Here is a 27531-nt window from a genome sequence, read left to right as displayed (position 1 = left end):
CCTAAACATATTTCTTCCTCTAAAAATTTTCTGAAAATTTTAGTAACTTAAAATAAAAGTGAACCAAACTCAACAAGATTGATAACAACTACTCCCACAAGTGCCTAGAGACTATATCATGCATTAGAACTACTTGGGACCATATAAATTTGACATGCAAGCTCAAACAGGGTCACCTAGGCAGCAAAAATTTGCAATAAATAAAGCACTAGAACAAAAACTAATTGGACCATTGGAGGAGTCACATACCGAAGAACAATCCCCCAAAGCAGTTTTGTGAGTGGAGCTTTGAGCAAGGAGATCGAAAATGGCAGCAAGATGAGCTAGAACTCGTGCTTGAGCTGGTTGGTGATTTTTTGGGAGGAAGAAGGAGTGTGTGGTGGCTGGAATAAGTGGAGGGGGCAACCAGGGGCCCACGAGGCAGGGGGCGCGCCTTGGACCCTCGTGGCCAGGTGCTTGCTCCCCCTGATGTGTTCTCAGTGCCAGATATTCTCAAATATTCTAGAAAAAATCATATTTCATTTTTGGGACATTTGGAGAACTTTTATTTTCGGGGTATTTTTATTGCATGGATAATTCAGAAAACAGATAGAAAATACTATTTTTGCTTTATTTAATCTAAATAACAGAAAGTAAAAGGAGGGTACAGAAGGTTGTGCTTTCTAACTTCATCCATCTGATGCTCATCAAAAGGAATCCACTAACAAGGTTGATCAAGTCTTGTTAACAAACTCATTTCAAATAACATGGAACCGGAGAATTTTCGAATAGCACTAGGTTACCTCAACGGGGATATGCACATCCCCCACAATAAGAATATCATATTTCTTCTTGACAGTAGGAAGAGGAAATTCAAATCCTCCAATAGTAATCGATGGAATTTTTCCAAGGATAATTGACATCCTATTGTCCTCGGGAATATCAAGAATAACAAAGTCCGTTAAAATAGTAACGTTTGCAACCACAACAGGCACATCCTCACAAATACCGACATGTATAGCAGTTGATTTATCAGCCATTTGCAAAGATATTTCAGTAGGTGTCAACTTATTCAAATCAAGTCTACGATATAAAGAGAGAGGCATAACACTAACACCGGCTCCAAGATCACATAAAGCAGTTCTAACATAGTTTCTTTTAATGGAGCATGGTATAGTTGGTACTCCTGGATCTCCTAGTTTCTTAGGTATTTCACCTTTAAAAGTATAATTAGCAAGCATGGTGGAAATTTCAGCTTCCGGTATCTTTCTTTTATTTGTAACAATATCTTTCATGTACTTAGCATAAGGATTCATTTTAAGCATATCAGTCAAACGCATACACAAAAAGATAGGTCTAATCATTTCAGCAAAGCGCTCAAAATCCTCATCATCCTTTTTCTTGGATGGTTTGGGAGGAAAAGGCATAGGTTTCTGCACCCATGGTTCTCTTTCTTTACCGTGCTTCCTAGCAACAAAGTCTCTCTTATCATAACGTTGATTCTTTGATTGTGGGTTATCAAGATCAACAGCAGGTTCAATCTCCATATCATTGTCATTACTAGGTTGAGTATCAACATGAACATCATCATTAACATTATCACTAGGCTCATGTTCATCTCCAGATTGTGTTTCAGCATCAGAAATATAAATATCATTGGGATTCTCAGGTGTGTCAACAACAGGTTCATTAGAAGCATGCAAAGTCCTATCATTTTTCTTTTTCTTCTTTTTAGAAGGACTAGGTGCATCAACATTAGTTCTCTGAGAATCTTGCTCAATTCTCTTAGGGTGGCCCTCAGGATACAAAGGTTCCTGAGTCATTTTACCCCCTCTAGTCATAACTCTAACAGCATTATCGTTCTTCTTATTATTTAATTCATTGAGCAAATCATTTTGAGCTTTAAGCACTTGTTCTACTTGAGTGGTAACCATAGAAGCATGTTTACTAATGAGTTTAAGTTCACCTTTAACTCTAGACATATAATCACTCAAGTGCTCAATCATATAAGCATTACGTTTCAATTGTCTACCAACATAAGCATTGAAGTTTTCTTGTTTAACAATAAAATTATCAAACTCATCTAAGCATTGGCTAGCAAACTTATAACGAGGAATATCACCTTCATCAAATCTATAGAGAGAATTTACCTTTACTACCTGTGTCGGGTTATCAAGACCATGCATTTCTTCAACAGGCGGCAAATTAAGACCATGTATTTCTTCAATAGGTGGTAAATTCTTAACATCTTCAGCTTTAATACCCTTTTCTTTCATAGATTTCTTTGCCTCTTGCATATCTTCAGGACTGAGAAATAGAATACCCCTCTTCTTCGGAGTTGGCTTAGGAGTTGGTTCAGGAAGTGTCCAATTATTTTCATTATTCAACATATTATTCAATAGCAATTCAGCTTGATCAACAGTTCTTTCCCTGAAAACACAACCAACACAACTATCCAGGTGGTCTCTGGAAGCATCGGTTAGTCCATTATAAAAGATATCAAGTATTTCATTTTTCTTGAGAGGATGATCAGGCAAAGCATTAAGTAATTGGAGAAGCCTCCCCCAAGCTTGTGGGAGACTCTCTTCTTTAATTTGCACAAAATTATATATTTCCCTTAAAGCAGCTTGTTTCTTATGAGCGGGGAAATATTTAGCAGAGAAGTAATAAATCATATCCTGGGGACTACGCACACAACCAGGATCAAGAGAATTAAACCATGTTTTAGCATCACCCTAATGAGAATGGAATAATTTGAGGATATAGTAGTAGCGAGTTTTCTCGTCATTAGTGAACAGGGTGGCTATATCATTTAATTTAGTAAGATGTGCCACAACAGTTTCAGATTCATAGCCATAAAAAGGATCAGATTCAACCAAAGTAATTATCTCAGGATCAACAGAGAAATCATAATCCTTATCAGTAACACAGATAGGTGAAGTAGCAAAAGCAGGGTCATATTTCATTCTAGCATTCAAAGATTTTTCTTTCAGCTTAACTAATAATTTCTTAAGATCATTTCTATCATTGCAAGCAAGAAAGTCTCTAGCAGTTTCTTCATCCATAACATAACCCTCAGGCACAACAGGCAATTCATATCTAGGGGGAGAATCTTCATCATCACTTTCATCAATATTATCAGTTTCAATAATTTCATTCTCTCTAGCCCTATCAGGTTGTTCATCAAGAAATTCACCTAGTGGCACAGTAGTATCAAGCATAGAAGTAGTTTCATCATAAGTATCATGCAAAGCAGAAGTGGCATCATCAATAACATGCGACATATAAGAATTAATAGCAGAAGCAGGTTTAGGCGTCGCAAGCTTACTCAAAACAGAAGGTGAATCAAGTGCAGAGCTAGATGGCAGTTCCTTACCTCCCCTCGTAGTTGAGGGAAAAATCTTAGTTCTTCCATCTTTCAAGTTCCTCATAGTGACCAGCAGATATAAATCCCAAGTGACTCAAAGAATAGAGCTATGCTCCCCGGCAACGGCGCCATAAAATAGTCTTGATAACCCACAAGTATAGGGGATCGCAATAGTTTTCGAGGGTAGAGTATTCAACCCAAATTTATTGATTCGACACAAGGGGAGCCAAAGAATATTCTCAAGTATTAGCAGTTGAGTTGTCAATTCAACCCCACCTGGATAACTTAGTATCTGCAGCAAAGTATTTAGTAGCAAAGTAGTATGGAAGTAACGGTAACAGTGGCAAAAGTAACAGTAGTAGTTTTGTAGTAATTGTAACAGTAGCAATTGTAAAGTAACTAAGCAAAGAACAATATGTGAAAAGCCCGTAGGCATTGGATCGGTGATGGAGAATTATGCCGGATGCGATTCCTCATGCAATAGTTATAACATAGGGTGACACAGAACTAGCTCCAATTCATCAATGTAATGTAGGCATGTATTCCGAATATAGTCATACGTGCTTATGGAAAAGAACTTGCATGACATCTTTTGTCCTACCCTCCCGTGGCAGCGGGGTCCTAATGGAAACTAAGGGATATTAAGGCCTCCTTTTAATAGAGTACCAGACCAAAGCATTAACACATAGTGAATACATGAACTCCTCAAACTACGGTCATCACCGAGAGTGGTCCCGATTATTGTCACTTCGGGGTTACCGGATCATAACACATAGTAGGTGACTATAGACTTGCAAGATAGGATCAAGAACTCACATATATTCATGAAAACATAATAGGTTCAGATCTGAAATCATGGCACTCGGGCCCTAGTGACAAGCATTAAGCATAGCAAAGTCATAGAAACATCAATCTCAGAATATAATGGATACTAGGGATCAAACCCTAACAACACTAACTCGATTACATGGTAAATCTCATCCAACCCATCACCGTCCAGCAAGCCTACGATGGAATTACTCACGCACGGCGGTGAGCATCATGAAATTGGTGATGGAGGAAGGTTGATGATGGCGATGGCGACGGATTCCCCTCTCCGGAGCCCCGAACGGACTCCAGATCAGCCCTCCCGAGAGAGTTTAGGGCTTGGCGGCGGCTCCGTATCGTAAAACATGATGAATACTTCTCTCTGATTTTTTTCTCCCTGAACGTGAATATATAGAGTTGGAGTTGAGGTCGGTGGAGCACCAGGGGGCCCACGAGGCAGGGGGCGCGCCCAGGGGTAGGCGCGCCTCCCACCCTTGTGGACAGGGTGTGGGCCCCCTGGCCTTGATTCTTTCACCAGTATTTTTTATTAATTCCAAAAATATTCTCCGTGAAGTTTCAGGTCATTCCGAGAACTTTTATTTCTGCACAAAAATAACACCATGGCAATTCTGCTGAAAACAGCGTCAGTCCGGGTTAGTTCCATTCAAATCATGCAAGTTAGAGTCCAAAACAAGGGCAAAACTGTTCGAAAAAGTAGATACGATGGAGACGTATCACATCCCACGCCGTCTGACGCATGCCTCCACCCACCCCACGATGCACGCAACCCCACGCACGCCCGCACCCATGAGGCCACGACCCCACCTGCTCCACCCACGACTCCCATCTCCTCCCCCGTGCTCCCTCTTCTCTCCACCTCCCCGAGATGTAGCACCCCGCCAGCCAGCGTTCTCCTCTCTCCTGCTCCCTGCTTGTTACTTCTCCCCCGAGCTGCCACAGGCCGTAGGGCAACGCCCGCCCGCCCGCCCGTAAGGCGCCCCGAGCAGCCGAACGCTGATCCCAACGCCCACCCATCCCCAAGCAGCTGCACGCCGCGGCCAGCGCCCCCGTCCATCCGCCGCCGCGCCCAGCATCCTCCCGCCCGTCCATCCGCCACCTCGCCAGCGCTGCGTGAAGGTCCACCTCGCGAGCTCGTCCTCACCCGACAGCCGTGCGCACCACAGCTCCTCCGGCCGTGCACCTGAGCCCGTCCACACTCCGAGCTCCTCCTCACCCGTTGCTCGTGCGCTCTGCCTCGCGAGCTCCGCCGCTAGAGCAGCCGGGCACTCCACGTCGCGAGCTCCACTGGTCAAGCACCACCCATCCCCGACTTCCCTCGCGTGCCTCATCGTGGCGTCGGAGCGAGTCAGCTCCCGTGCGCGGCTAGGCCGGAGCGACATGGCTGAGCAGGTCCTGGCGATGGCGCAGCAAGCAGAGCATGGCAGAGCAGTGCGGTGAGCGTTGGGGCCGGGCGGCGGGGCGAACAGAGCACTACAGGGGAGAAGAAGGACCCGATTGATTTTTAGATTTAATTTTTAGGGTCCTTTGTGTTAATTTCCAGGACTATTCTGTAGCTTTAGTTTTTTCGGGGTCATGTTTGCATTTTGTTCTTCACTGTCATGGAATGAAAGCACTAAACACGGCCAGGCCTGTGCCTGATAAAAGAAAGAAGAAACATGGGCAGTGGAATGAAAGCACTAAACACGGCTGAGCCTGTGCCTGATAAAAGAAAGAAGAAACATGGGCAGTGCACTGCGTGCGTTGACCGCATCCCTCGGGAACAACACTGATGTGTTTTTTTAATTTGATCCCTTTCTTTGCCGTCTGTGATATACGGGGCCGACGGCAAAGACACAAATAGCTGACGGTAAAGATATAGTCTGGCTGACGGCAAAAGTACTTTTCTTTGCCGTTTCTGAGTTATAAGGATGATGGCGAAACAGATTTGGCTGACGGCAAAGTTTTTGCCATCTGTCTGATGAAAGCTGACGGCAAAGTATTCTTTGCCGACTTATCTTTGCCGTCTGCTTTCTGACGACAAAATCTTTGCCGTCTGGATTTAGGCCTTTGCCATCTGTGATTCACAGACGGCAAATTACCTGTTTCCTGTAGTGAAAAGGTTTTCGACAAATTCAAGGAGTTGACTACGATGAGACCTTCTCACCCGTAGCGATGCTTAAGTCTGTCCGAATCATGTTAGCAATTGCCGCATTTTATGATTATGAAATTTGGCAAATGGATGTCAAAATTGCATTCCTTAATGGATATCTTAAAGAAGAGTTGTATATGATACAACCAGAAGGTTTTGTCGATCCTAAAGGTGCTAACAAAGTGTGCAAGCTCCAGCGATCCATTTATGGACTGGTGCAAGCCTCTCGGAGTTGGAATATACGTTTTGATAGTGTGATCAAAGCATATGGTTTTATACAAACTTTTGGAGAAGCCTGTATTTACAAGAAAGTGAGTGGGAGCTCTGTAGCATTTCTGATATTATATGTGGATGACATATTATTGATTGAAAATAATACATAATTTCTGGATAGCATAAAAGGACACTTGAATAAGAATTTTTCAATGAAAGACCTCGGTGAAGCTGCTTATATATTGGGCATCAAGATCTATAGAGATAGATCAAGACGCTTAATTGGACTTTCACAAAGCACATACCTTGATAAAGTGTTAAAGAAGTTCAAAATGGATCAGTCAAAGAAAGGGTTCTTGCCTGTGTTACAAGGTGTGAAATTGAGTCAAACTCAATGCCCGACCACTGTAGAAGATAGAGAGAAAATGAAAGTCATTCCCTATGCCTCAGCCATAGGTTCTATCATGTATGCAATGTTGTGTACCAGACCAGATGTGTGCCTTGCTATAAGTTTAGTAGGGAGGTACCAAAGTAATCCAGGAGTGGATCACTGGACAGCGGTCAAGAACATCCTGAAATACCTGAAAAGGACTAAGGATATGTTTCTCATTTATGGAGGTGACAAAGAGCTTGTCATAAATGGTTACGTTGATGCAAGCTTTGATACTGATCCGGATGACTCTAATTCACAAACCGGATACATATTTATATTGAATGGTTGAGCTGTCAGTTGGTGCGGTTCCAAACAGAGCGTCGTGGCGGGATGTACGTGTGAAGCGGAGTACATAGCTGCTTCGGAAGCAGCAAATGAAGGAGTCTGGATGAAGGAGTTCATATCCGATCTAGGTGTAATACCTAGTGCACCGGGTCCAATGAAAATCTTTTCTGACAATACTGGAGCAATTGCCTTGGCGAAGGAATCCAGATTTCACAAGAGAACCAAACACATCAAGAGACACTTCAATTCCATCCGCGATCTAGTCAAGGAGGTAGACATAGAGATTTGCAAGATACATACAGATCTGAATGTTGCAGACCCGTTGACTAAGCCTCTTCCACGAGCAAAACATGATCACCACCAAGACTCCACGGGTGTTAGAATCATTACTATGTAATCTAGATTATTGACTCTAGTGCAAGTGGGAGACTGAAGGAAATATGCCCTAGAGGCAATAATAAAGTTGTTATTTATATTTCCTTATATCATGATAAATGTTTATTATTCATGCTAGAATTGTATTAACCGTAAACTTAGTACATGTTTGAATACATAGACAAAACAGAGTGTCCCTAGTATGCCTCCACTTGACTACCTCGTTAATCAAAGATGGTTAAGTTTCCTAACCATAGACATGTATTGCCATTTGATGAATGCGATCACATCATTAGAGAATGATGTGATGGACAAGACCCATCCGTTAGCTTAGCATAATGATCGTTAAGTTTTACTTCTATTGCTTTCTTCATGACTTATACATATTCCTCTAACTATGAGATTATGCAACTCCTGAATACCGGAGGAACACCTTGTGTGCTATCAAACGTCACAACGTAATTGGGTGATTATAAAGATGCTCTACAGGTGTCTCCGAAGGTGTTTGTTGAGTTGGCATAGATCGAGATTAGGATTTGTCACTCCGAGTATCAGAGAGGTATCTCTGGGCCCTCTCGGCAATGCACATCACTATAAGCCTTGCAAGCAATGTGACTAATGATTTAGTTGCGGGATGATGCATTATGGAACGAGTAAAAAGACTTGCCGGTAATGAGATTGAACTAGGTATGATGATACCGACGATCGAATCTCGGGCAAGTAACATACCGATGACAAAGGGAATAACGTATGTTGTTATGCGGTTTGACCGATAAAGATCTTCGTAGAATATGTAGGAACCAATATGAGCATCCAGGTTCCGCTATTGGTTATTGACCGGAGATGTGTCTCGGTCATGTCTACATAGTTCTCGAACTCGTAGGGTCCGCATGCTTAACGTTCGATGATGATTTGTATTATGAGTTATGTGTTTTGGTGACCGAAGTTTGTTCGGAGTCCCGGATGAGATAATGGACATGACGAGGAGTCTCGAAATGGTCGAGACTTAAAGATTGATATATTGGAAGGTTATATACGGACACCAGGATGGTTCCGATAAGGTTCGGGGATTTATCGGAGTACCGGGAGGCTATCGTAACCCCCCCCCCCCCGGGAAAGTTAATGGGCCTATTGGGCCATAGTGGAGAGAGGGAGGCTGCCACAGGAGGTGGCGCCCCCCCCCAGCCCAATTCGAATTGGACAATGGGTGGGGGCGCGGCCCCCCTTTCCTTCTCCCTCTCCCCCCTTTCCCCTTTCCCCTCTCCGTTGGAAGGAAGGGGGAGCCGAATCCTACTTGGACTGGGAGTCCAAGTAGGACTCCCCCCTTGGCGCGCCCCCCTTGGGCCGGCCACCTCCTCCTCCCCTCCTTTATATACGGGGGCGGGGGCACCCCAAAGGCACACCAAGATTTCTCTTAGCCGTGTGCGGTGCCCCCCTCCACAGTTTACTCCTCCGGTCATAGCGTCATAGTGCTTAGGCGAAGCCCTGCGCGAATCACATCACCATCACCGTCGCCACACCGTCGTGCTGACGAAACTCTCCCTCGACCCTCTGCTGGATCAAGAGTTCGAGGGATGTCATTGAGCTAAACGTGTGCTGAACACGGAAGTGCCGTACGTTCGGTACTTGGATCGGTTGGATCGTGAAGACGTTCGACTACATCAACCGCGTTGACATAACGCTTCCGCTTTCGGTCTACGAGGGTACGTGGACCACTCTCCCCGTCTCGTTGCTATGCATCTCCTAGATAGATCTTGCGTGATCGTAGGAATTTTTTTGAAATTGCATGCTACATTTCCCAACAGCCCCTTCATGCGATGCAGGCAACCAAACAGGTTGCATCTGCTGCATATGAGGTTGCATATGAAGAACCAGGCTGGCTGGAGATGGACATGCAATGCAGCTACTGTAGCAAACTGCAACCAAACACGCCCCTAGTGACAGACACATCAGAACGGCAGCAACGACGATTCACAAGGTGAGGGATGCGGGGCCGACGTCACCCACCAACGAACCCAACGCACTCCCTTCCTCCCAACCACACAAAACATCGGCCCCCCCAACGTCCAGTCCGACACTGACGACCCACCGGCGATGACGAGCTCAATCTGGCTTCAGTTTAGAGATCTAACGCGATACTGGAACCGAGACGAAGGACGACTTGGGAAACTGAGAAGAGGGAGGAGGTGTGCTCAGTCTTACTATCCCTCCATGAAGGAGGGGGCGCTTTTAACAATAATAATTTCTTTTTCCTTTGGTGCTTCTTTTGTAGGTTTTGGAAATGAAGAAGATCTACAAGATTTATATAGGATAGAAAATAGATAGATTTACTATAGTTCATTCTTTTTGTAAGAATTTGTAATGGTACTTTTTAATAAAGTTTCCTTTATTTTTTTTGCAACATAACTTTGTATTATTTCCCAATTATCAATAAAGTTTGATTTTCCCTTATTCAGTTGTTTATTATTTATAAATAAATTTCCAATTCATATTGAATTGTACTATTAACTTCTAAGTCCTTCATAATATTTCTAATTTGAGAATGAAATAAAACTCTAAATAAGTGCAAAGGTCATGTCAAATTTTATAGCAAATTGACTCAGTGATTTGAATGAAAGTTTAAATTCACCACAAATTTGTAAGCATGAATGTGAAATTTAATAGAAAAAAATTCCCCTCTCTCATATAACAAGGAAAAGCAATTTATTCACTAGGTGCATGAAAGCGATTTTTGTTGATACCATTTTTTTCTAATGATTATATTATAACTAGATGCATGTTTCCCAGACTTCTTGTCAAAATCTCATTGTTCAAGTGCAGTAAGAGCGTTAAGATATTCAACTAGGATTCTGCCAAGTTGGCCTTTAGAATTGTGTGTCTATGTTGATGAAGTTGTATGGAGTAGCTAATCAAGGGCAAATGTATCCAACACAACGACCACCTCACTCGAGATTTAAATTTGTTTTCAACCTATATATTTTTCCCTTCCAATGTCTCTCTAATACACATCCACCCCCGTCGGATTTTCTTTCGAACCATCCTTGGTTCGTCGAGAATTGCCCGATAATCCACCAAAGTTTCTATTGGATGTCCTTCCAACTATTAAAACCCTTGGTCTCGTCTATCTCCAGAAATGGCAAACAGACAAAGTCCTTTCCATCTCGCCCCCCAAACCCCAGTTCCTTCCTCGCCATTGCCGCCTCGTCCCTCCTCTCTGCCACCACTGAGCGCCACATTGATCAGAAAGAAAAAGCTAGAGTGCAGAAGCGACCACGAAACACAACACAACGAGAGGAGGGGCGTCATTACCATCAAACGTCGGCGGCTATGTCGCTAACGCTCCGAGACCGTGGGGGGCAAGTCGAGGTGTTGTGTGGCGTGACGACCGCTGCTGAGAAACAACAAAATAATAGTTGAACAAAGGGAGTACTTTTTTTTGTTAAGGCGTGTTATACAATACCTGAAAGAAGCATGCCTCGTATCATGATCCTGGAAAACATAGAAATACGCTTTCCAAATTGTCTAGCAATAATCTGAGTTTACGCCTTCGCACAAGTCTCGTCACGACCACACACCTCATGGGCCGATCGACCAGATAACCATCCAAAATTTACGGCAGCGAGCAACACCGCGCGCAAAAGCAATCCATCCAAAAAAACACCCGGTCCCAACTGGCATCCACCTACCCGAGACGCACACCTTCCTCGCATCATAGCACCCTGCCTCACCCTTAGAAAAGAAACACGCCTCCCCCGCCACGTCACCTATCCGCGCCACCCCCTTAACCCCATTCTTGGCCACCCATCTCCAATCTGACGGCCCGCACCCCGCATCACGCGGATCGCGGTCGCACCCCTAGTCCCAAACCATGCGGTTATAAAGCCACCTCCCCCCCCCACACGACACAACCATCAACATTATCTAGATCCACCTATCTTCTCCTCCACCTACAACCATCAATATTGTCTAGATCTAACCATCTTCTCCTCCACCCGCCGCCGCCACCACCACTCCTTAGACCTAACTATCTTCTCCTCCACCGACAACCATGAACATTGTCCAGATCTAACTATCTTCTCCTCCATCCACCGCCACCACTTCCACTCTCTATGTTTTCCTGTTAGGTGAGATTGTGGTATTCCAAGGCACTGACGCACTGCACCATCCGCCCTTTCCCGACGCACCACAGTCGCTGCCCAGGCCATCCTCCTTTTACATCTTGGACGAAGACGACGAGATCCAAAGTCAAAGGTAAGAAAAAAACAATGTATTCTCTAGGAGCATAAAGGATTTTGTTCATACCATTTTTTGTTCTTTTCTAGGGAGCATATTAGAACTAAATGCATATTTCCCAGGCTTCCATGGAAATCTCATTGTTCAAGTGCAGTAAGTGCGTTAAGATATTCAACTAGGATTATAGCAAGGCGCGGACGCGCCGGACCATTCACCTTTTTCCAGCGCACCACAATCTTTGCCCCACTTTTAGGCCATCATTTACATCTTGGAACGGAGAAGACCAGATCTAAAGTCAAAGGTAAGGGAAAGCAATTTATTCACTAGGAGCATAAAAGGTTTTTGTTGATACCATTTCTGTGTTTTCTAGGGAGTATATTAGATCTAAATGCATGTTTCTCAAGCTTTTTTTTTGTAATCTCATTGTTCAAGTGCAACATTAAGAACTAGTATTATCCCAAGGTGTTCTTTGGAATTGTGTGTTTATGCTGATAAAGTTCTTTGAAGTAACCAATCAAGGGAACATGTATCCAACACAACACCCATCTCACTTGGGTTTTACATTTTTTTCCAGCCTATCTTTGTTTTCCAATGTCTCTTTAGTACACATCCACCCCCGTTGGATTCTCTTTCTAACCATGCTCGGTTCACTGAGGTTTGCCCCAATAATCCACCAAAGTTTGTGTTGCCTCTTTTGGTGACCGTGATTTCGGAAATAATTGTTGATCTAACTATTAAAAGCATACCATGGTAAAAAGAATGAAATTTGTTCTCCAACAAGATTTGTTCATCCACCCATCCATCAGTGAATGTCCTTTCCTCAATTAAAACCCGACGTCTCGTTGATGTCTAGAAATGGCAAACAGTCAAAGTCATTTGCGGCTTTCTTCTGCACAGAAGGCGTGCATTGGAGCAGTGGTGGCGCCAGGCTAGGGCAAGGACCCAGGCCGTCCCAGACAGTTTTCAAGCACTGTAGACTGTATACACACTGTAACTACACTGTTCGCTACAGTTAACGAAGGAAAATGGTCTCACGCCCCAGGCAGCCGCCCGGGCTGCCTGGGGCCTGTCTCCGCCGCTGCATTGGAGCATGCTCAGGAAGAATTCCCCTTTCTTCATTTTAGGTTTTGTCTGCTTTTTGGGAATTGGGCAGCGTAATGTTAGATTTTGAAAGGGTTTTAAGCCGATTCGAATGAATCTCTAAAACTATATTTTTTTAGTATCAGAAAGAAGAGTCACTGGACGCCATTTGTTTCAGAGGGATATTGTTTTTTCGAATGACGAGATTCCTGCATTCATTAAGAAGATAAGTTTTTCGGTTAATTAGAAAACACCGAGCGAAAATCAGATTGCGCATTTATTAAAAGAAACGGGGCGAAATTATCACAGCCGCTGAGCGGTTCACACAGAGACTCCACGGTCACACGCCGCCACACAACCTTCCACGAGGTCAAGTGCAGCCACGCCACCACCAGCTGCAGAACCAACGCCAACGCGGGCCGCACGGGATCACGAGGCCCCCGTCGAGCCCCGAGAACAAGCGCCGCCGAGACAGTTCAGGGCCCGTCCGCCGCCCGTGCCGCCGGCCGACGGGGCCGCACGGGAGCGAGCGAGCTGGGATGAAGTCAGGCGTGGAGGTGGACGGCGGCTCCGACCCTGGTGACGGCGCCGCTGGACTTCGGGATGGGTGGAGAGAGGGTGGCGAGAGGGTTCCGGATCTGCTCTTTGTTGTGGAGGAATTGACCGGAGGAGGGAGATCAAGCGGCGGGGGAGAGGAGGGTCTCAGAGGGCTGAGAGGGGGTATGTTACTGGCTTTGTAAGATCATAGTGCAGTCTTATGCTTATACCACATCACTAATCTGTGAAAAACTACATATTACTCCAATTGTCCTGTGGGATAGTACCGAAATAGTTAACCTTTTATTTACATCGGCCTATTTCGTATGGTTCATTTGAATCCTTCAGGATTGTAAACATCAAATTTTAGAATGTTTGTGAGGAGCAACTGTCTAATCTAATTGAAGTTACATGTTTCTGGAGTGTACCATGGTGAAAATGGCCAATCGTTGACTGCCCCGTTAGAGTTACTGTTAATTCATCGCATCGGTGCCCAAAGATTTGTTGCCCTGGTGATAATGAACTTGTAATTTGTGAACAAGCTCATGCCTCCAGTCTGCTGGTAAATATACTATGAACAAACCGTTTCATCCAGTGATACTGTGTTTAAACTTCTAAGGTACAGTGTTTAGTTGGATCACAGTCTTCTCTGTTCACATGTGGTAAATTCATCAGTAGCAGTACATCATGTGCTGTCATTAAGAGGAAGGAGATGAAATCTAATCATTGGTGGAATGTTGCACTCATGTTTTAGGAATTTGACATTTTAATTTTTGCATTACTGAAGTATCTCTCATTGCTTTTCTTCAGGTGGTTTCTGTACAATATCCTCAGACAAGTAACCGTGGAAAAGAAAGGCATGGCAAAACCATTGATCAGGAAGGCTGCAGACTGAGCTGCAATTACTGTGGTAAGGTGGTTTCGAGTTACAACCGCCAAGAGCACCATTTAGCAGGCATCAGGGGCAATGTCAGCACAAGCTTAAGGAGTTCACTTGTGGATCGCAAGAAGAGAAAGCTTGGATGCTCAGAAAAATGAAGAAACGGAAGCATGAACATGATGAGGTTCCTCACACAAGCCCAGCCCTTCCATCTGCTCAAGTCCAGCAACCACAGCTACAACCAACTGTGTCCAATAACCGCTGCTTTCTTCATTATCTACCGGATTTGAGGCAGGCCAAGGAAATCGCATATAATTCTTGTCAACTGAAACCCAAGGTTGAGGTAAGTGATTACTTCGATTCTCCGTCAGCAAAATTAATAGGCAAGTTCTTCTCTGAAGCTGGACCTGAGCCTGGTGTTCTCCATTCATCATCTTTGAGGGAGATGGTTGTGTTTCCCCAAGGGCCTGGGGCTGTAATGCCTACGTACGAAGCTGTTCTGCAGGAGCAACTAAGAGAAACTGAGAACCGCGCAAAGGAACTCAAGCAAGAGTGGCAAACAAGTGGCTGCACTGTAATTGTGGATAGTTGGAAGAGCAAGTGTGACAAAAGCTTCGTAAGTGTCCTGGTGCAGTGCAGCAAAGGTACGCAGTTCCTCAGATCCATTGATGTCTCTGAAATCACTGAGGACTTCGATGAGCTAGAATCAATGCTTTCTTGCGTGGTTGAAGATGTTGGTGCCCATAACATTGTTCAGATTGTCATGAATGACGTGTCACCCCATATGCAGATGGCACGGGAGTATGTGCTAAATAAATATGACAGTTTTTTCTTCGTGCTATGTGCTGACCATTGCATCAACCTTCTGCTTGAGAAAATAGCAGCGCTCGAGCATGTCAGTGAAGTCCTAATGAAGGCAAGGGAAATTACAAGGTTTTTATATGGCCATGCACTGCCAATGAAATTGAAACGATATGTTCAGGAGGAGATTTTGAGCAGTTCTTATCTGAAATTTGTGGCAGTGTTCATCACATTAGAGAGGTTAGTTTCTGCAAGAGTAGGTCTGGTGCAGATGTTCAGCTCGCCTGAATGGGTTCCCTCGGGTTGGGCTTGTCGTGATCTGTTCGAGCGTATCCAGAGCATAGTAAAGACAGACGATACATTTTGGCATGCTGCTGCCAAAGTCGTGAAGGTTACAAGCCCACTTGTCAGAGTGTTGTATAAACTGGAATCTGATATCTGTCCGATGGGTATCTTGTATGAAGCCATGCATGGTGCAAAAGAAGAGATATGTGTCAATATTGGAGATGAAAGTGAGTTTTATTTGCGTATAATTGACAAGATATGGGATGGTTACTTGCATAACCCTCTCCATGCTGCTGGTCCGATGCTAAACCCAAGGATCTTTTACGCAGCTGGATTCCACCCTTATACTGTGATCAGCAGTGGCATCGCGGCCTGTATAATCCAACTGGGCAAGGCTCATTACAATCCCATAAAAGCGTTAGCACAATTGGAAGTGTATGAAAAGAAATTGGGCTATTTCGATACAGATCCAGCAAAGCAGCAAATAATGGAATTACCACAAGGTAATCTACACCCTAATCTCTTACAAAATGCCCACTCCTTAACAAGCCACTAACGGTAGTGCCTTTCTGTGTCATATGTACTGGATTTTTTCAATCTTTAGAGCGAGTTGGAATAGTGTCAGTGCGCCAACATATTTAGTTAGTATGTGAACGTGGCACAAATATATCATGTCATGATGCACTTCTCTATTCAATTCAAAGTCAGAATGTGTAGAATGATCAACTTCTCTGCATTAGCGTAACTTGTCAACATAGTTGTTTAAATAATAGCAGAGAAGCTAAAAGGTTTACAGATGAATGTGTGGAATGATCAACTTCTCTGCATTGGCCTAACTTGTCAACATAGCTGTTTAAATAAATAGCAGAGAAGCTAAAAGAATTACAGATGAATGTGTAGAATGATCAACTTCTCTGCATCAGCTTAAGCTTGTCAACATAGTTGTTTAGTTAGTACTGTATGTTGCAAGTTGCAAACTGGAGTATATGGCCTGCTTACACCCACTGAGATCATCACCATTTCATTCATTCGTTCATATCATACTACATGACTGACTTACAAGTACCTTCTTACCACGTTTATGACTTGAAATCACAGTTAAATGGTGGTCGAAGCACGGGGCTTGCGTGCCCGACCTGCGGACCCTTGCGAGGCGTGTCCTGAGCCAGACGTGCTTCGGCGCCACCAGGTACAACATCGACTGGAGCCTGTCGGAGAAGCTGCACGCCGAGTGGGACAAGATGACGCTGCCCGAACAGGAGAGGTTCCGGCAGAAGGAGTACGTCCACTACAACAGCGTCCTCGCCCGCGCCTCCCCACTCCTGCACGGCTCCTCCGTGAAGCAGCACGACAGGGTCACCTTGGTGCTGCAGGACTGGATCAGACCGCAGAAACAGGCCGCCGGTCGCCACTGAGTGAGACGGCCTTCAGTTGTGCCTGGAGCGATGCTTTATCGCCTCCTCAGTTTTCTTTGCTATCTGTGTGTGCTGCTGCAATGGTGTGCAGAAGTAATCTGTCTGAGTGGCAATGTCGTACTGGTACTATCGTCGTCTCTGACGAATCTCCAAGTTTTTAATTTCTTGAACTCCTGCTGGGTTACCAAGTTTGTTATGTTGTGTTGAAACCCTGCCGAATTTCAAGTTTTTATAAGTATGGTTGTGGATTAGTCTTTTCTTTCAAGGTATTGTGGATTGGCTTGAGCTTTCAGTTTGGTTTTTCATGTTCACTAGGCATTACAACAAACATCTTTTTTTATGCGAAAAGGTACACCAATCATCTGAACATACAAACATGACGGTAAGGAGTTCTTGTAATCTCCTCTACGAAGTACTACTATTAATCAACAAGCCAATCCCAATTTCCAATATGGAACACATAGCAGCTGCACCAAGTCTGTTCCCTGCCGCTTAGAAATCAACTTAGAAGCAAGCATCCAACAGACAGCAGCAACAAAGGGCGGCCAGGCTGTCAAAACACAAAGGGAAAGCAAAAATGTATGTTAGCAAGCTGGTGTCGTTACACATAATACTCGTATTTTCTACAAGTTCCATGTATAGTACTCCCTCCGTCCTATAATGTAAGGCGTTTTTTGACTCCGGTGTAGTGCCAAAAAATGTCTTACATCGTTGTATGCTCGGAACAAGAGAAGAATGAAATACAACACGTCCAGCCATGCTCTGAATTCTAGAGTAACTAAGTTTTGGATAACCCCGCAAAAAAAAACTAAGTTTTGGATGAATTGCTCTGGAAATATGAAAAGTTTTCAGAAAATATCGACCTTCAGCTGGTGTCATTTCAATACATGTACTACTAGTATATCTAACTTATAGTTTCAAAAAAAAAGTATATCTAATTTATATTGTTCACAAATCACAAATATCTTACCGCACCAGAAGACCGCGTGACAGACAGCTACGAGGTTCGCTGAGGCAACCACTCCCTTTTTTTCTTTATTCTTTTTTTTTTTGACAGCTGAGGCTACCTCCTAGTGACAGACACATGAGAACGGCAGGAACGACAAGTCACGAGTGGAGGGATGCGGGGCCGACGTCACCCACCCAACGAACCCAACCCACTCCCGGCCACACAAAACGCCGACCCGCCAACGTCCACTCCGACCCCGACGACCCACCGGCGACCGGCGACGGCGAGCTCAATCTGGCTTCAGTTGAGAGATCTATCTAACGCGATGCTAGAACCGAGACGAAGGACGACTTGGGAAACTGAGAGAAGGAAGGAAGGAGGCGGGCTCAGTCTTGTCTTACCATCCCTCCATGAAGGACGGGCCACTGCTCTGCTGCTGCCGCGGCGGCTGCTGCGCGTACTGAGGCGGGTACCCCTGCTGCGGGTACCCTTGCTGCGGCGGGTACCCTCCCTGCTGTGGCGGATACCCCTGCTGCGGCGGATAACCCCCCTGCTGCGGCGGGTATCCCTGGGGAGGGTAGCCCTGTCCCTGCCCCGGCGGTGGGTACCCGGCCGGAGGGTAGCCTGCCGGCGGGTACTCCTTTTTTCCTGGATACCCTGAGCAAAAACAACAGGATCGTACACAAGATGTGAAATGAGGAAATTGAGGGGATGGATCTTGACTTGAGGCGAACGGGGCGGACCTTGCGGTGGAGGCGCGCCGACGGGCGGCTGCTGCTGGCCGTAGTAGCTCATGGCGGCGGTTAAGTCCCCGTGCTTTGCTTCGGCCGGCGCTGCGGGGGACGACGACGAGAGAGAGGCGGGGAAGGAGACAGGGAGGGAGGCGGCGAGCTCTATGGGCGGGCGGGCGGGCTTGGACCTGTATGGTGTGCAAGACAGGTAGGCAGATATTATTGTTAGGTGAAAGAGACGGCAAAGTGGGGGCCTTTTGAGTTGGAGGTGTTGGACGTAACGGGGCCGCACCAGCAGGGTGGTTGTACCGCACTCGCGTGCCTTGCCGCGCCGGCGGCGGCGGGATAGTTTGGGCAGAGCGAGCCCTGGTGGCCGGTGGAGTACGTGGAGCGTATGATGAGTGCCAACAATTTACGAGTATAAAATTAATATAAAATTGAGTCATTTATTTTGGAACGGAGGGAGTAAGTAGTAATCTGTAAATGCAACGAAATGCAAAAGAAAAATACTCCCTACGCAATAAAATGTAAAAGCGTATAGATAGTGATCGAAACACTCCTTATATTTTTTTAGTAGAGGGAGTACATGTTATTATCATGCAGGCATTCCGTATAATATCTACATACATGTAATCCAAGGAAAGAAAAATCACTCCTCACGCCGGTCCAAAAGGGAGCATCAACACGGTTCGAGATGGAGCGGTACATGAGACGTGTGGGAGGTGATGTGGTTGGCGATTGGGGGAGAGGCGAGGAGACGCGACACGTCACCGAGGCGAGCCATACACAATTTCAAAAGGGCACATCTTAGTAGTAGAATGCAATGAACGATTATAAGCAAACTCAATATGAGGCAAGCAGTCTTCCCACATTTTCTTATTATTCTTCAAAACAGCCCTAAGCATAGTAGACAATGTTCTATTGACTACTTCAGTTTGTCCATCAGTTTGGGGGTGACAAGTAGTACTAAAAAGCAGTTTAGTCCCCAACTTAGCCCATAAACATCTCCAAAAGTGGCTAAGAAATTTAGTATCACGATCTGAAACAATAGTATTTGGCACACCATGCAAGCGAATAATTTCACGAAAGAACAAATCAGCAACATTAACAGCATCATCGCTTTTATGACATGGTATAAAGTGCGCCATTTTCGAGAATCTATCCACGACAACAAATATGCTATCCCTCCCCTTCTTTGTTCGAGGTAAACCTAAAACAAAGTCCATAGATATATCCTCCCAAGGAACACTAGGTACAGGCAAAGGCATATATAAACCATGAGGATTGAGTCGTGACTTAGCTTTTTGACATGTAGTGCAGCGAGCAACAAAACGCTCAACATCCCGTCTCATCTTTGGCCAAAAGAAATGTGTAGCAAGTACGTCCTCCGTCTTCTTCACGCCAAAGTGTCCCATTAATCCTCCTCCATGCGCCTCCTGCAACAACAAAAGACGAAGAGAGCTAGCTGGAATGCATAGCTTGTTAGCACGGAACACAAATCCATCATTAACGACAAACTTGTTCCAGGTTCTTCCTTCTTTACAATTCTTTTTTGCGCTCCTCCTTCTTTTTTTTTTTTTGCAAAAAAATCACTATAATGGCGAGTGTCTCAAAACTCTTCCCAGGTCAAACTGACAGGATGGGCACAAAATTTTTTGACTATTTTTTTTTCGGAAATCAGGGCAGCGACGACGAAAAAGTGCGACAAAAAATCACTATGATGGCGAGTGTCTCAAAACACTACCCGGGGCCTAAAAATAGGATAGGGAAAAAAATATTTTTGGTTGCCGAAATTTTGGCCTAAAAACTGCCCGGGGGTCTCCAGACTCATTTTTTTTTTTTTCGAGACCTACTCAGGCAAGGAAACACGAAACGGAAAATATATGGATCTCTAAAACAAACCGACTATGAAAAGAACTCGGATTGGTGGTGGATATATGGCGGTGGTATATGGCAGCGGTGGTGGTATATGGATACGGATTCAAAGCGGTGGCGGATAAGCAATGGTGGTAGATGGCAAGGCGATGATGATGGTGCGGCGGCGGCGTGACAACTTATGACCAGAACTCGAAACTCTAAAAGACTAGACTCTAAGACCAGCAACTTGACACGACGATGCAACCGCAAATTCAACAAAGCAAAAACCCTAAAAAGATTATGCAAAGGCTCAGATTGGTTCGGATATGATGAACTAACCCTAATTTTTTTTTTGTGGCTTTTTCGTGGACTGTAGGTATGAAGAACAGACTCGATCTAAACTACGAAAAACTGTAAAATCTCACCGAGCAACCTGGAAATCTGATACCACTTGATAGAGGCAAAGGTGTCCCGTCTTTCGATGAGATGATGAATATCGCTTTGATGGAAGTCGACTTTGACGATCCGACTACGAACGTGCGAGGACGTCGCGCCTTAGCAATCGCTAAACCAACTCCGAGAGGTTATCGACCACGCCGGAGCACGATCAACCTGACCACGAGGGTCTGTTTCCTGCGAGCAAACGAAGAACAGGCAAGAAACTGAGATTGCAATCTGGATATTGCGAATATAAGATGAAAGCTTTATTGATCAAGGTGGGGTTCTGTGACGCCTTTGTCTGGTCGCTGAACACAAACGAAGTACGCGAAGTTGCAGCTATGGCGAACTTTTAATCTAAACAAAACCCAAAGTCTAAACGACGCCCTAAGGGCTGTATATATGGAGGAAGAGGGGGGGAATTTCGTGGCCCTTGAGGAAGGGGTCCGAAACCAACCCTATCTCTTGTTTCCCCACACATACGGACTCTAAAAACAGCCTATACTTATGTATTTCGAAATTACATGGGCCTGGCCCAATAATAAGGTGACGCAGCACCTAGAATAGCCTCTGGACGAAAGTTATGAAGTAGCATCTTGTATATTTCGTCCAAGGCTTCATGCACGCATTATGGTGGCTTCAACGTCCTGAAATCATCACTTGTAACTCCGTTCTTGTTCCCCATGCGCATGCCATCATCTCCATGCTTGTTCTTGCTCCAATGTTCATCCTTCTCAAAGCTAGGCCCTTCATTTGTAAGCAAAACAAATGTATCCAATTTAGGCAGCATCATATTCTCATGAACATTAGAATCATTAGCAAGAAACGAAAGTACCTGGTAATTTAATTGGCGTGCGCGAGCTCTAGTAATTGGTCCAGTATGTATAGCAGCAGGGACTGTGGGTGTAATAATTGTATTGATGTCCTCATCAGCCATTGTCCAGCTCGCTTTAACCCGGCGCCTATTCTAAGATCTTCCACCCCTTGCTCTCTGTCTTTCTTGGTTCTCATGACGACCACAGGAGTGATCCGACAAATCAATGTAGATCTCCGTTCCATTCGGAGAGCGGTGGTGGAGTGGGAGGCGCATATGGCAAAGATCGCGGGGCGTGGATCCATTGAGGCCCTTCCCAGTGCTTCACCGCGGACAGGTGCTAAGCATGTCACATAAGCAAAAAAATGACATGACACAACAATTAAGGAGGAGAGAGAGTACTTTGGTAACCCCAGGAAGAACCAATGCTAAGCGCGTGAACCTGGACAAACCACTTAAATGAAACAATTTGACAAATGCATGAAAGACTTTAGGTGCTAACTCATTAAATAAAGTGAGCTTAGCAACAACAAGTTAAGCACCTATGCATTGGGGAGTTAAGTTGCTAAGGTATTTAATGCACTTAGCACCACATCTAAGCACCTTTGCATTTGAAGAGGCCTGCGGCTGGCGAGGCTCCGCGAGATCAGTTCGTGGTTTGCGAAATTGCAATAAATGTGGAAGAAGATGTTGGATGTCTCAAGAGAGGTGAAGGCGGAGGAGGAGAAGCTGATGTTTGGTAGAAGGGTGTTGTTCCCGAACGAGCTCATCCTTTGGGCCATGGAGGAGGCCGAACCGAGAGATTCGAAGCAAAGGGCGAGGTGAGCGGTCTTTCGCTCACGGATCCAACACCCTCCCAGCCTGGTAGGAGGACGAGGTCGCGGTGGTGATGGTGCTGCCATTGCCGAGAACTCAGACGACGGCGATCCTGATCGAAGACGACGAGGTCAAGGTAGGTGGAAGGCGAAGGCCATGGAGTTTGTGCACACGTCGCAATGCTCCTCGCGGTTTCCTCGTCAATTTGCAAGGCTTCTCAGTATCTCTTGCTCCGTGGCAGTGGAGTAGGGGTCTCCCTGACGGCTAAACCACTACTGGTTGATGGCGGGGGAGGACTCCGACATGGAGGCCCGGTAATCATCATCGGATTAAAGAAGCCTTGTTCTCATTTGAAATACTTACATTCTCCTTCGCGATTTAGTGAAGTGGGGGTTTTTAGGAAGGGTAGGGGAGGTAGTACATGAGGGGAAGTGCTAGAGTGCTAATGACAACAAAGAAAATACACCTAAAAAGGGACTCAGATAGAATTAATGAAGGAGTTGATGAAGGGTTCTAGCGCCTCCTTAGTTCTGTGTATCATCTTTGCAAAATCCTCCTCAATCTGACCAACCAAGAAGCATGTGAAGGTGCAATACCCCTAATATGCTTATTGTTTCTCTCTTTCCAAATGCTCCAAGCAGCTATGGTGAAAACTTCCATAAACATAGGCTTGCTCCAAGCAGTTCTGCCTGCATAAATCAATTGTGATATGCAATCATAAACTGGCTAGACAATTCCCAGGGATCCCCAACATGCAACACTGAATGGGCATTTGAAGAAAAGGTACACTAAGGTCTCCTAGGGAGGGCAGTGCAGAGAAAGCAAGGAACATGTTGTGTGGACGACATTACAATGTCACTGACGACAAAATGTTTTTAATTAAGGGGATGTTGGAGGAATCCTTAGATAAAGGAGTTAATATTCTGCAATATGCTTATGACACTATTCGTCTCTTGCAAGATGAAACCTGAAATTCATTCTCTTTGCTTTTGAACGAATGTGAGGATTGACAATTAATTTTCATAAGAGTGAACTCTTCCTATTTGGTGAGGCACTGGAGAAAAGCCAATTTACAGGAAATCTTTACATGCAAATTGGGATATGTACCCTTGAAATATCTGGGCATCTATGTCTCTAATGCGAGGATTAGGAACAAACACTAGAAGGGGTAATTGAATTTTTTGAGAAAAGCTGTGAGTGCTTGCACGGGAAAAATGTAAAACATTGCTGGAAGGATTACTTTGGTAAAAGCATGCTTGACAAACATTCCCCACTTTATGATGTATATCTATCCTACACATGTTGGGATGAGGAAGAAAGTTGATTTTTAGGGCGAGGATTGTTTGTAGGCTCATGAAGACAAGAAGAAATATCATTTTGTTAATTGAAAGACTTATTGCCATCCCAGAGATCGGGAGGGGGCTTGGAAGTTCTAAACTTATATCTTATGAATAAAGTTCTATTGGCAGAATAGTTTTGGAAGCTAGAGACTGAATCTGGGTTGTGGAAATATGTTCTTTTAAATAAATACGAAAAAGGAAAATGCTTTTTTGGCATCAAGCCCAAAGTGGAAGATTCTCACTTTTGGACTAGGCATCTGCAAGTGAAAGATTTATTTTACGAACACTCTAAAAAAGGTTATTGGAAATTGGGGAGAATACAACATTTGGGGAAGATTGATGGATGGGGGAAAATTTTCCTATCCCAAGGTTATACAACCTGAGTTTTGATCACAATATATCTATGGTTGATGATATTAACAAAGAGTAGGGATGCTTTACTTTTAGACGAACTCTTATGGGGGAAACCCTGAAATTTTGGAATAAACTGATATTAAGATGTGAGGGAGATAGAATGTTAGGGGGGATAAAATCAAATGAATGCTCAATGTTGACACAAAATTCACTATAAGAACCCTATATATTTTTTATATATAATCTGCTTGTGGGCTTCCTCTGGTATTTATTAGGAAAACCAAAATCCCTTCTAAAATCAAAAAAGAATTAGGGTTGATGGTAAAACAAAGCTTCCACACTAAAGACAATATACTTACAAGGTGATGGAAAGGTAGTAAATTTTGTGTCTTCTATGGGCTGATGAAAAATACTGATCATATGTTCTTTCATTATTCTGCCGCTAGGTTTGTTTGGAGCTTGTTGAAGTGTGCCTTCGATCGATCTGTCTAAGTGCTTTGGAAGCAGGATCAAAGGCCTTCCAAAAGGATACAAATGACAATGTTCTCGTCACAAATCCATCGGAACGATTCCAAGATACCCGCGTGATCCTAAAAAAAAATTTAGTGAATTTTGAGGAGAGAGTAGTCAAAACTTCTACGTCAGGAGACCTCACCAGAGCGACGAAGGGACTGAGGAGTAAAAAGAATCCTACTCTCCGATATATATAATCCTAAGACTCAAAACATTTTTATTCTAGACTCAACAACGCCAGCGATTCGATCAAGCAGGGGGCTCCTAAGTCGGGGATGGCTCTGATTACCAACTTGTAACGCCCACGATGCGGCTATATCTCCCACGTGTCGAGGCACGACTTAGAGGCATAACCGCATAGTGGTTTTGTCGCAAGAAGGGTCATCTTCACACAATCCCATGTAATGAACAAGAATGGGATAAAGAGTTGGCTTACAATCGCCACTTCACACAATACATAAATATCAGTCATACATCATCCAAAATACAATCATATAGACCGACTACGGTCAAAATCCAGATGAAAATAAGACAACCCCAAATGCTAGATCCCCGATCGTCCCAACTGGGCTCCACTACTGATCATCAGGAAAAGACACATAGTAACGACCACGTTCCTCGTCGAACTCCCACTTGAGATCGACGCCATCGTCTGCACTGGCATCGTCGGCACCTGCAACTGTTGTTGGAAGTATCTGTGAGTCACGGGGACTCAGCAATCTCACACCCGCGAGATCAAGACTATTTAAGCTTAAAGGGGGGAATGGTGCAAAGAGGTGGAGCTGCAGCGGCAAAAGCATATATGGTGGCTAACTTACGCAAACGAGAGCGAGAAGAGAAGAAATGGAGCGGTCGTCATCTAGCAATGACCAAGAAGAGGTCCTGAACACCTACTTACGTCATACATAACACAGACCGTGTTCACTTCCCGGACTCCGCCGAGAAGAGACCATCACGGCTACACACGCACTTGGTGTATTTTAATTGGGTCAAGTGACAAGTTATCTACAACCGGACATTAACAAATTCCCATCTGCCTCATAACCGCGGGCACGGCTTTCGAAAGATATTACCCTGCAGGGGTGTCCCAACTTAGCCCATCATAAGCTCTCACGGTCAACGAAGGATAAACCTTCTCCCGGAAAGACCCGATCAGTCTCGGAATCCCGGTTTACAAGACATCTCGACAATGGTAAAACAAGACCAGCAAAGCCGCCCGAATGTGCCGACAAATCCCGATAGGAGCTGCACATATCTCGTTCTCAAGGCACACCGGATGAACACTACGTACAGCTAAAACCAATCCTCGAGTTTCCCCAAGGTGGCGCTGCAAGTGGCTCTAGTTTGGACCAGCACTCAGAGGAACACTGGCCCGGGGGTTTAAAATAAAGATGACCCTCGGGCTCGCGAAAACCCGGGGGAAAAAGGTATAGGTCGCAAATGGTAAAACCAAGGTTGGGCCTTGCTGGAGGAGTTTTATTCAAGGCGAACTGTCAAGGGGGTCCCCTAAATCACCCGACCGCGTAAGGAACGCAAACTCAAGGAACATAATCCCGGTATAACAGTAACTAGGGCAGCAAGAGTGGAACAAAACACCAGGCATAAGGCCGAGCCTTCCACCCTTTACCAAAATATATAGATGCATTAATTAAATAAGAGATATTGTGATATCCCAACATATCCATGTTCCGACATGGAACAAACTTCGACTTCACCTGCAACTAGCAACGCTATAAGAGGGGCGGAGCAAAAGCGGTAACATAGCCAAACAACGGTTTGCTAGGAAAGGATGGTTAGGGCTGACAAGGCTAAAATAGGAGACATGATATAGCAAGTGATAGGTAGCGGAGCATGGCAATAGAGCGAACAACTAGCATAGCAAAGATAGAAGTGATTTCGAGGGGTGGTCATCTTGCCTGCAAGATTCTCAGAGTTGTCGAAAGATTGATCCTCGTAAGCGTACTCGACAGGTTCCTCGTTCACGAACTCGTCTCCCGGCTCTACCCAAGACAAGAACACAAACAAACGGAACCACAATCAACAACGAGAAATGCGCAAGCAACATGATGCAAGACATGTATGATATGCAAGATATGATATGCGATGCGTATGCGTGCTCCGGAAGGAAAATGATGAACATGGCAGTAACTTGGCAAACCAAGCATACCACTGGAAAGGTGAGATGATTTCGGTCGAAATCGATATAAAGATCACCGGAATCGGATGCACGGTTTGCAAATGACAAGCAAAACAAGACAGACACTAATCTGCGATAAACAGCAAGATAGCACTTAAAATACAACAAGTAACAATGCTACAGCACCCCAACATAGCAACAAAGCACATGGTAGTAATCTATAGGAGATGCTTGACAAAAGATGAACACTGAGCTACGGCTAGATCACAACATATCAAGCTCAAACAAGCATGGCAAAAGTGCAAAAGATTACAGGTTCACAGACTTGGTGAAAAACTGGACATGGCAGAAATCATTATCAGGTAGCAATGTTCAGAGCACGAAATCAACATGCTACAGAAACTTAACATAGCAAAACAAGGCATGGTAGTGTTCTACTAAATGCACATAACAAAAGTCCCTTACTGACCATAAGCCAAAAAAGACCAGAAGATATGATGGCAAGCATGTAAACATAGCAAGTTTCGTTATCAGGTTTCAGACTTAGCAGAAAACAGAGCATGGCAGAAATATTAATACATAGGCTCTTTGTGAGCTTGATGCACTCACTACAGAGCAATGCATGACAAACCAAGGATACCTACAGCAAGATGGCATGTTTATGAAGCTATCCATGGCAAGAACAATTGCATAGCATGTATGGATCAACTACAATAAGCTTGGCAAAAATGCATGTCATGTTA

General features: G+C 44.6%; 2 protein-coding genes across 6 annotated transcripts; one reads left to right on the top strand and one right to left on the bottom strand.

The window, feature by feature from the left end:
• The first annotated feature begins 11523 nt into the window (after nucleotides 1–11523).
• On the top strand, nucleotides 11524–17090 carry LOC109759359 (uncharacterized). Of its 5 annotated transcripts, none has more exons than XM_045230874.2 (4): nucleotides 11524–11859; nucleotides 11996–12142; nucleotides 14269–15927; nucleotides 16523–17090. In XM_045230874.2, exons 3-4 carry the CDS (start codon nucleotides 14481–14483, stop codon nucleotides 16837–16839), a joined length of 1764 nt encoding a protein of 587 aa, XP_045086809.1. In that variant the 5' UTR covers nucleotides 11524–11859; nucleotides 11996–12142; nucleotides 14269–14480; the 3' UTR covers nucleotides 16840–17090. The 5 variants fall into 5 exon arrangements, with proteins under 5 accessions (XP_045086809.1, XP_020173773.1, XP_045086808.1 ...); XM_020318184.4 differs by having other exon boundaries at nucleotides 11964–12142; XM_045230873.2 differs by having other exon boundaries at nucleotides 11931–12142.
• Nucleotides 17091–17157: 67 nt separating this feature from the next.
• Nucleotides 17158–18717, bottom strand: LOC109759360 (uncharacterized). The gene is made up of 3 exons (XM_020318186.4): nucleotides 18532–18717; nucleotides 18190–18445; nucleotides 17158–17389 (listed from the first exon to the last, which is right to left on the bottom strand). Exons 1-3 carry the CDS (start codon nucleotides 18581–18583, stop codon nucleotides 17344–17346), a joined length of 354 nt encoding a protein of 117 aa, XP_020173775.1. The 5' UTR covers nucleotides 18584–18717; the 3' UTR covers nucleotides 17158–17343.
• Between the last annotated feature and the right edge of the window lie 8814 nt (nucleotides 18718–27531).

The sequence above is a fragment of the Aegilops tauschii genome, chromosome 7 (assembly GCF_002575655.3).
Source record: "Aegilops tauschii subsp. strangulata cultivar AL8/78 chromosome 7, Aet v6.0, whole genome shotgun sequence".
NCBI lineage: Eukaryota > Viridiplantae > Streptophyta > Magnoliopsida > Poales > Poaceae > Aegilops > Aegilops tauschii.
The sequence above is the reverse complement of the archived record's forward strand: the minus strand, read 5'-3'. Positions and strand labels throughout refer to the sequence as shown.

Coding starts and splice junctions, on each gene's coding strand:
- LOC109759359 (XM_040394544.3), top strand. CDS start 14,481: ATGCTCAGAAAAATGAAGAAACGGAAGCATGAACATGATGAGGTTCCT. Junction 15,928..16,522: donor AATAATGGAATTACCACAAG/GTAATCTACACC, acceptor TTGAAATCACAG/TTAAATGGTGGTCGAAGCAC.
- LOC109759360 (XM_020318186.4), bottom strand. CDS start 18,583: ATGAGCTACTACGGCCAGCAGCAGCCGCCCGTCGGCGCGCCTCCACCG. Junction 18,446..18,531: donor CGGCGCGCCTCCACCGCAAG/GTCCGCCCCGTT, acceptor GTTTTTGCTCAG/GGTATCCAGGAAAAAAGGAG. Junction 17,390..18,189: donor CCGTCCTTCATGGAGGGATG/GTAAGACAAGAC, acceptor GTGTTTTGACAG/CCTGGCCGCCCTTTGTTGCT.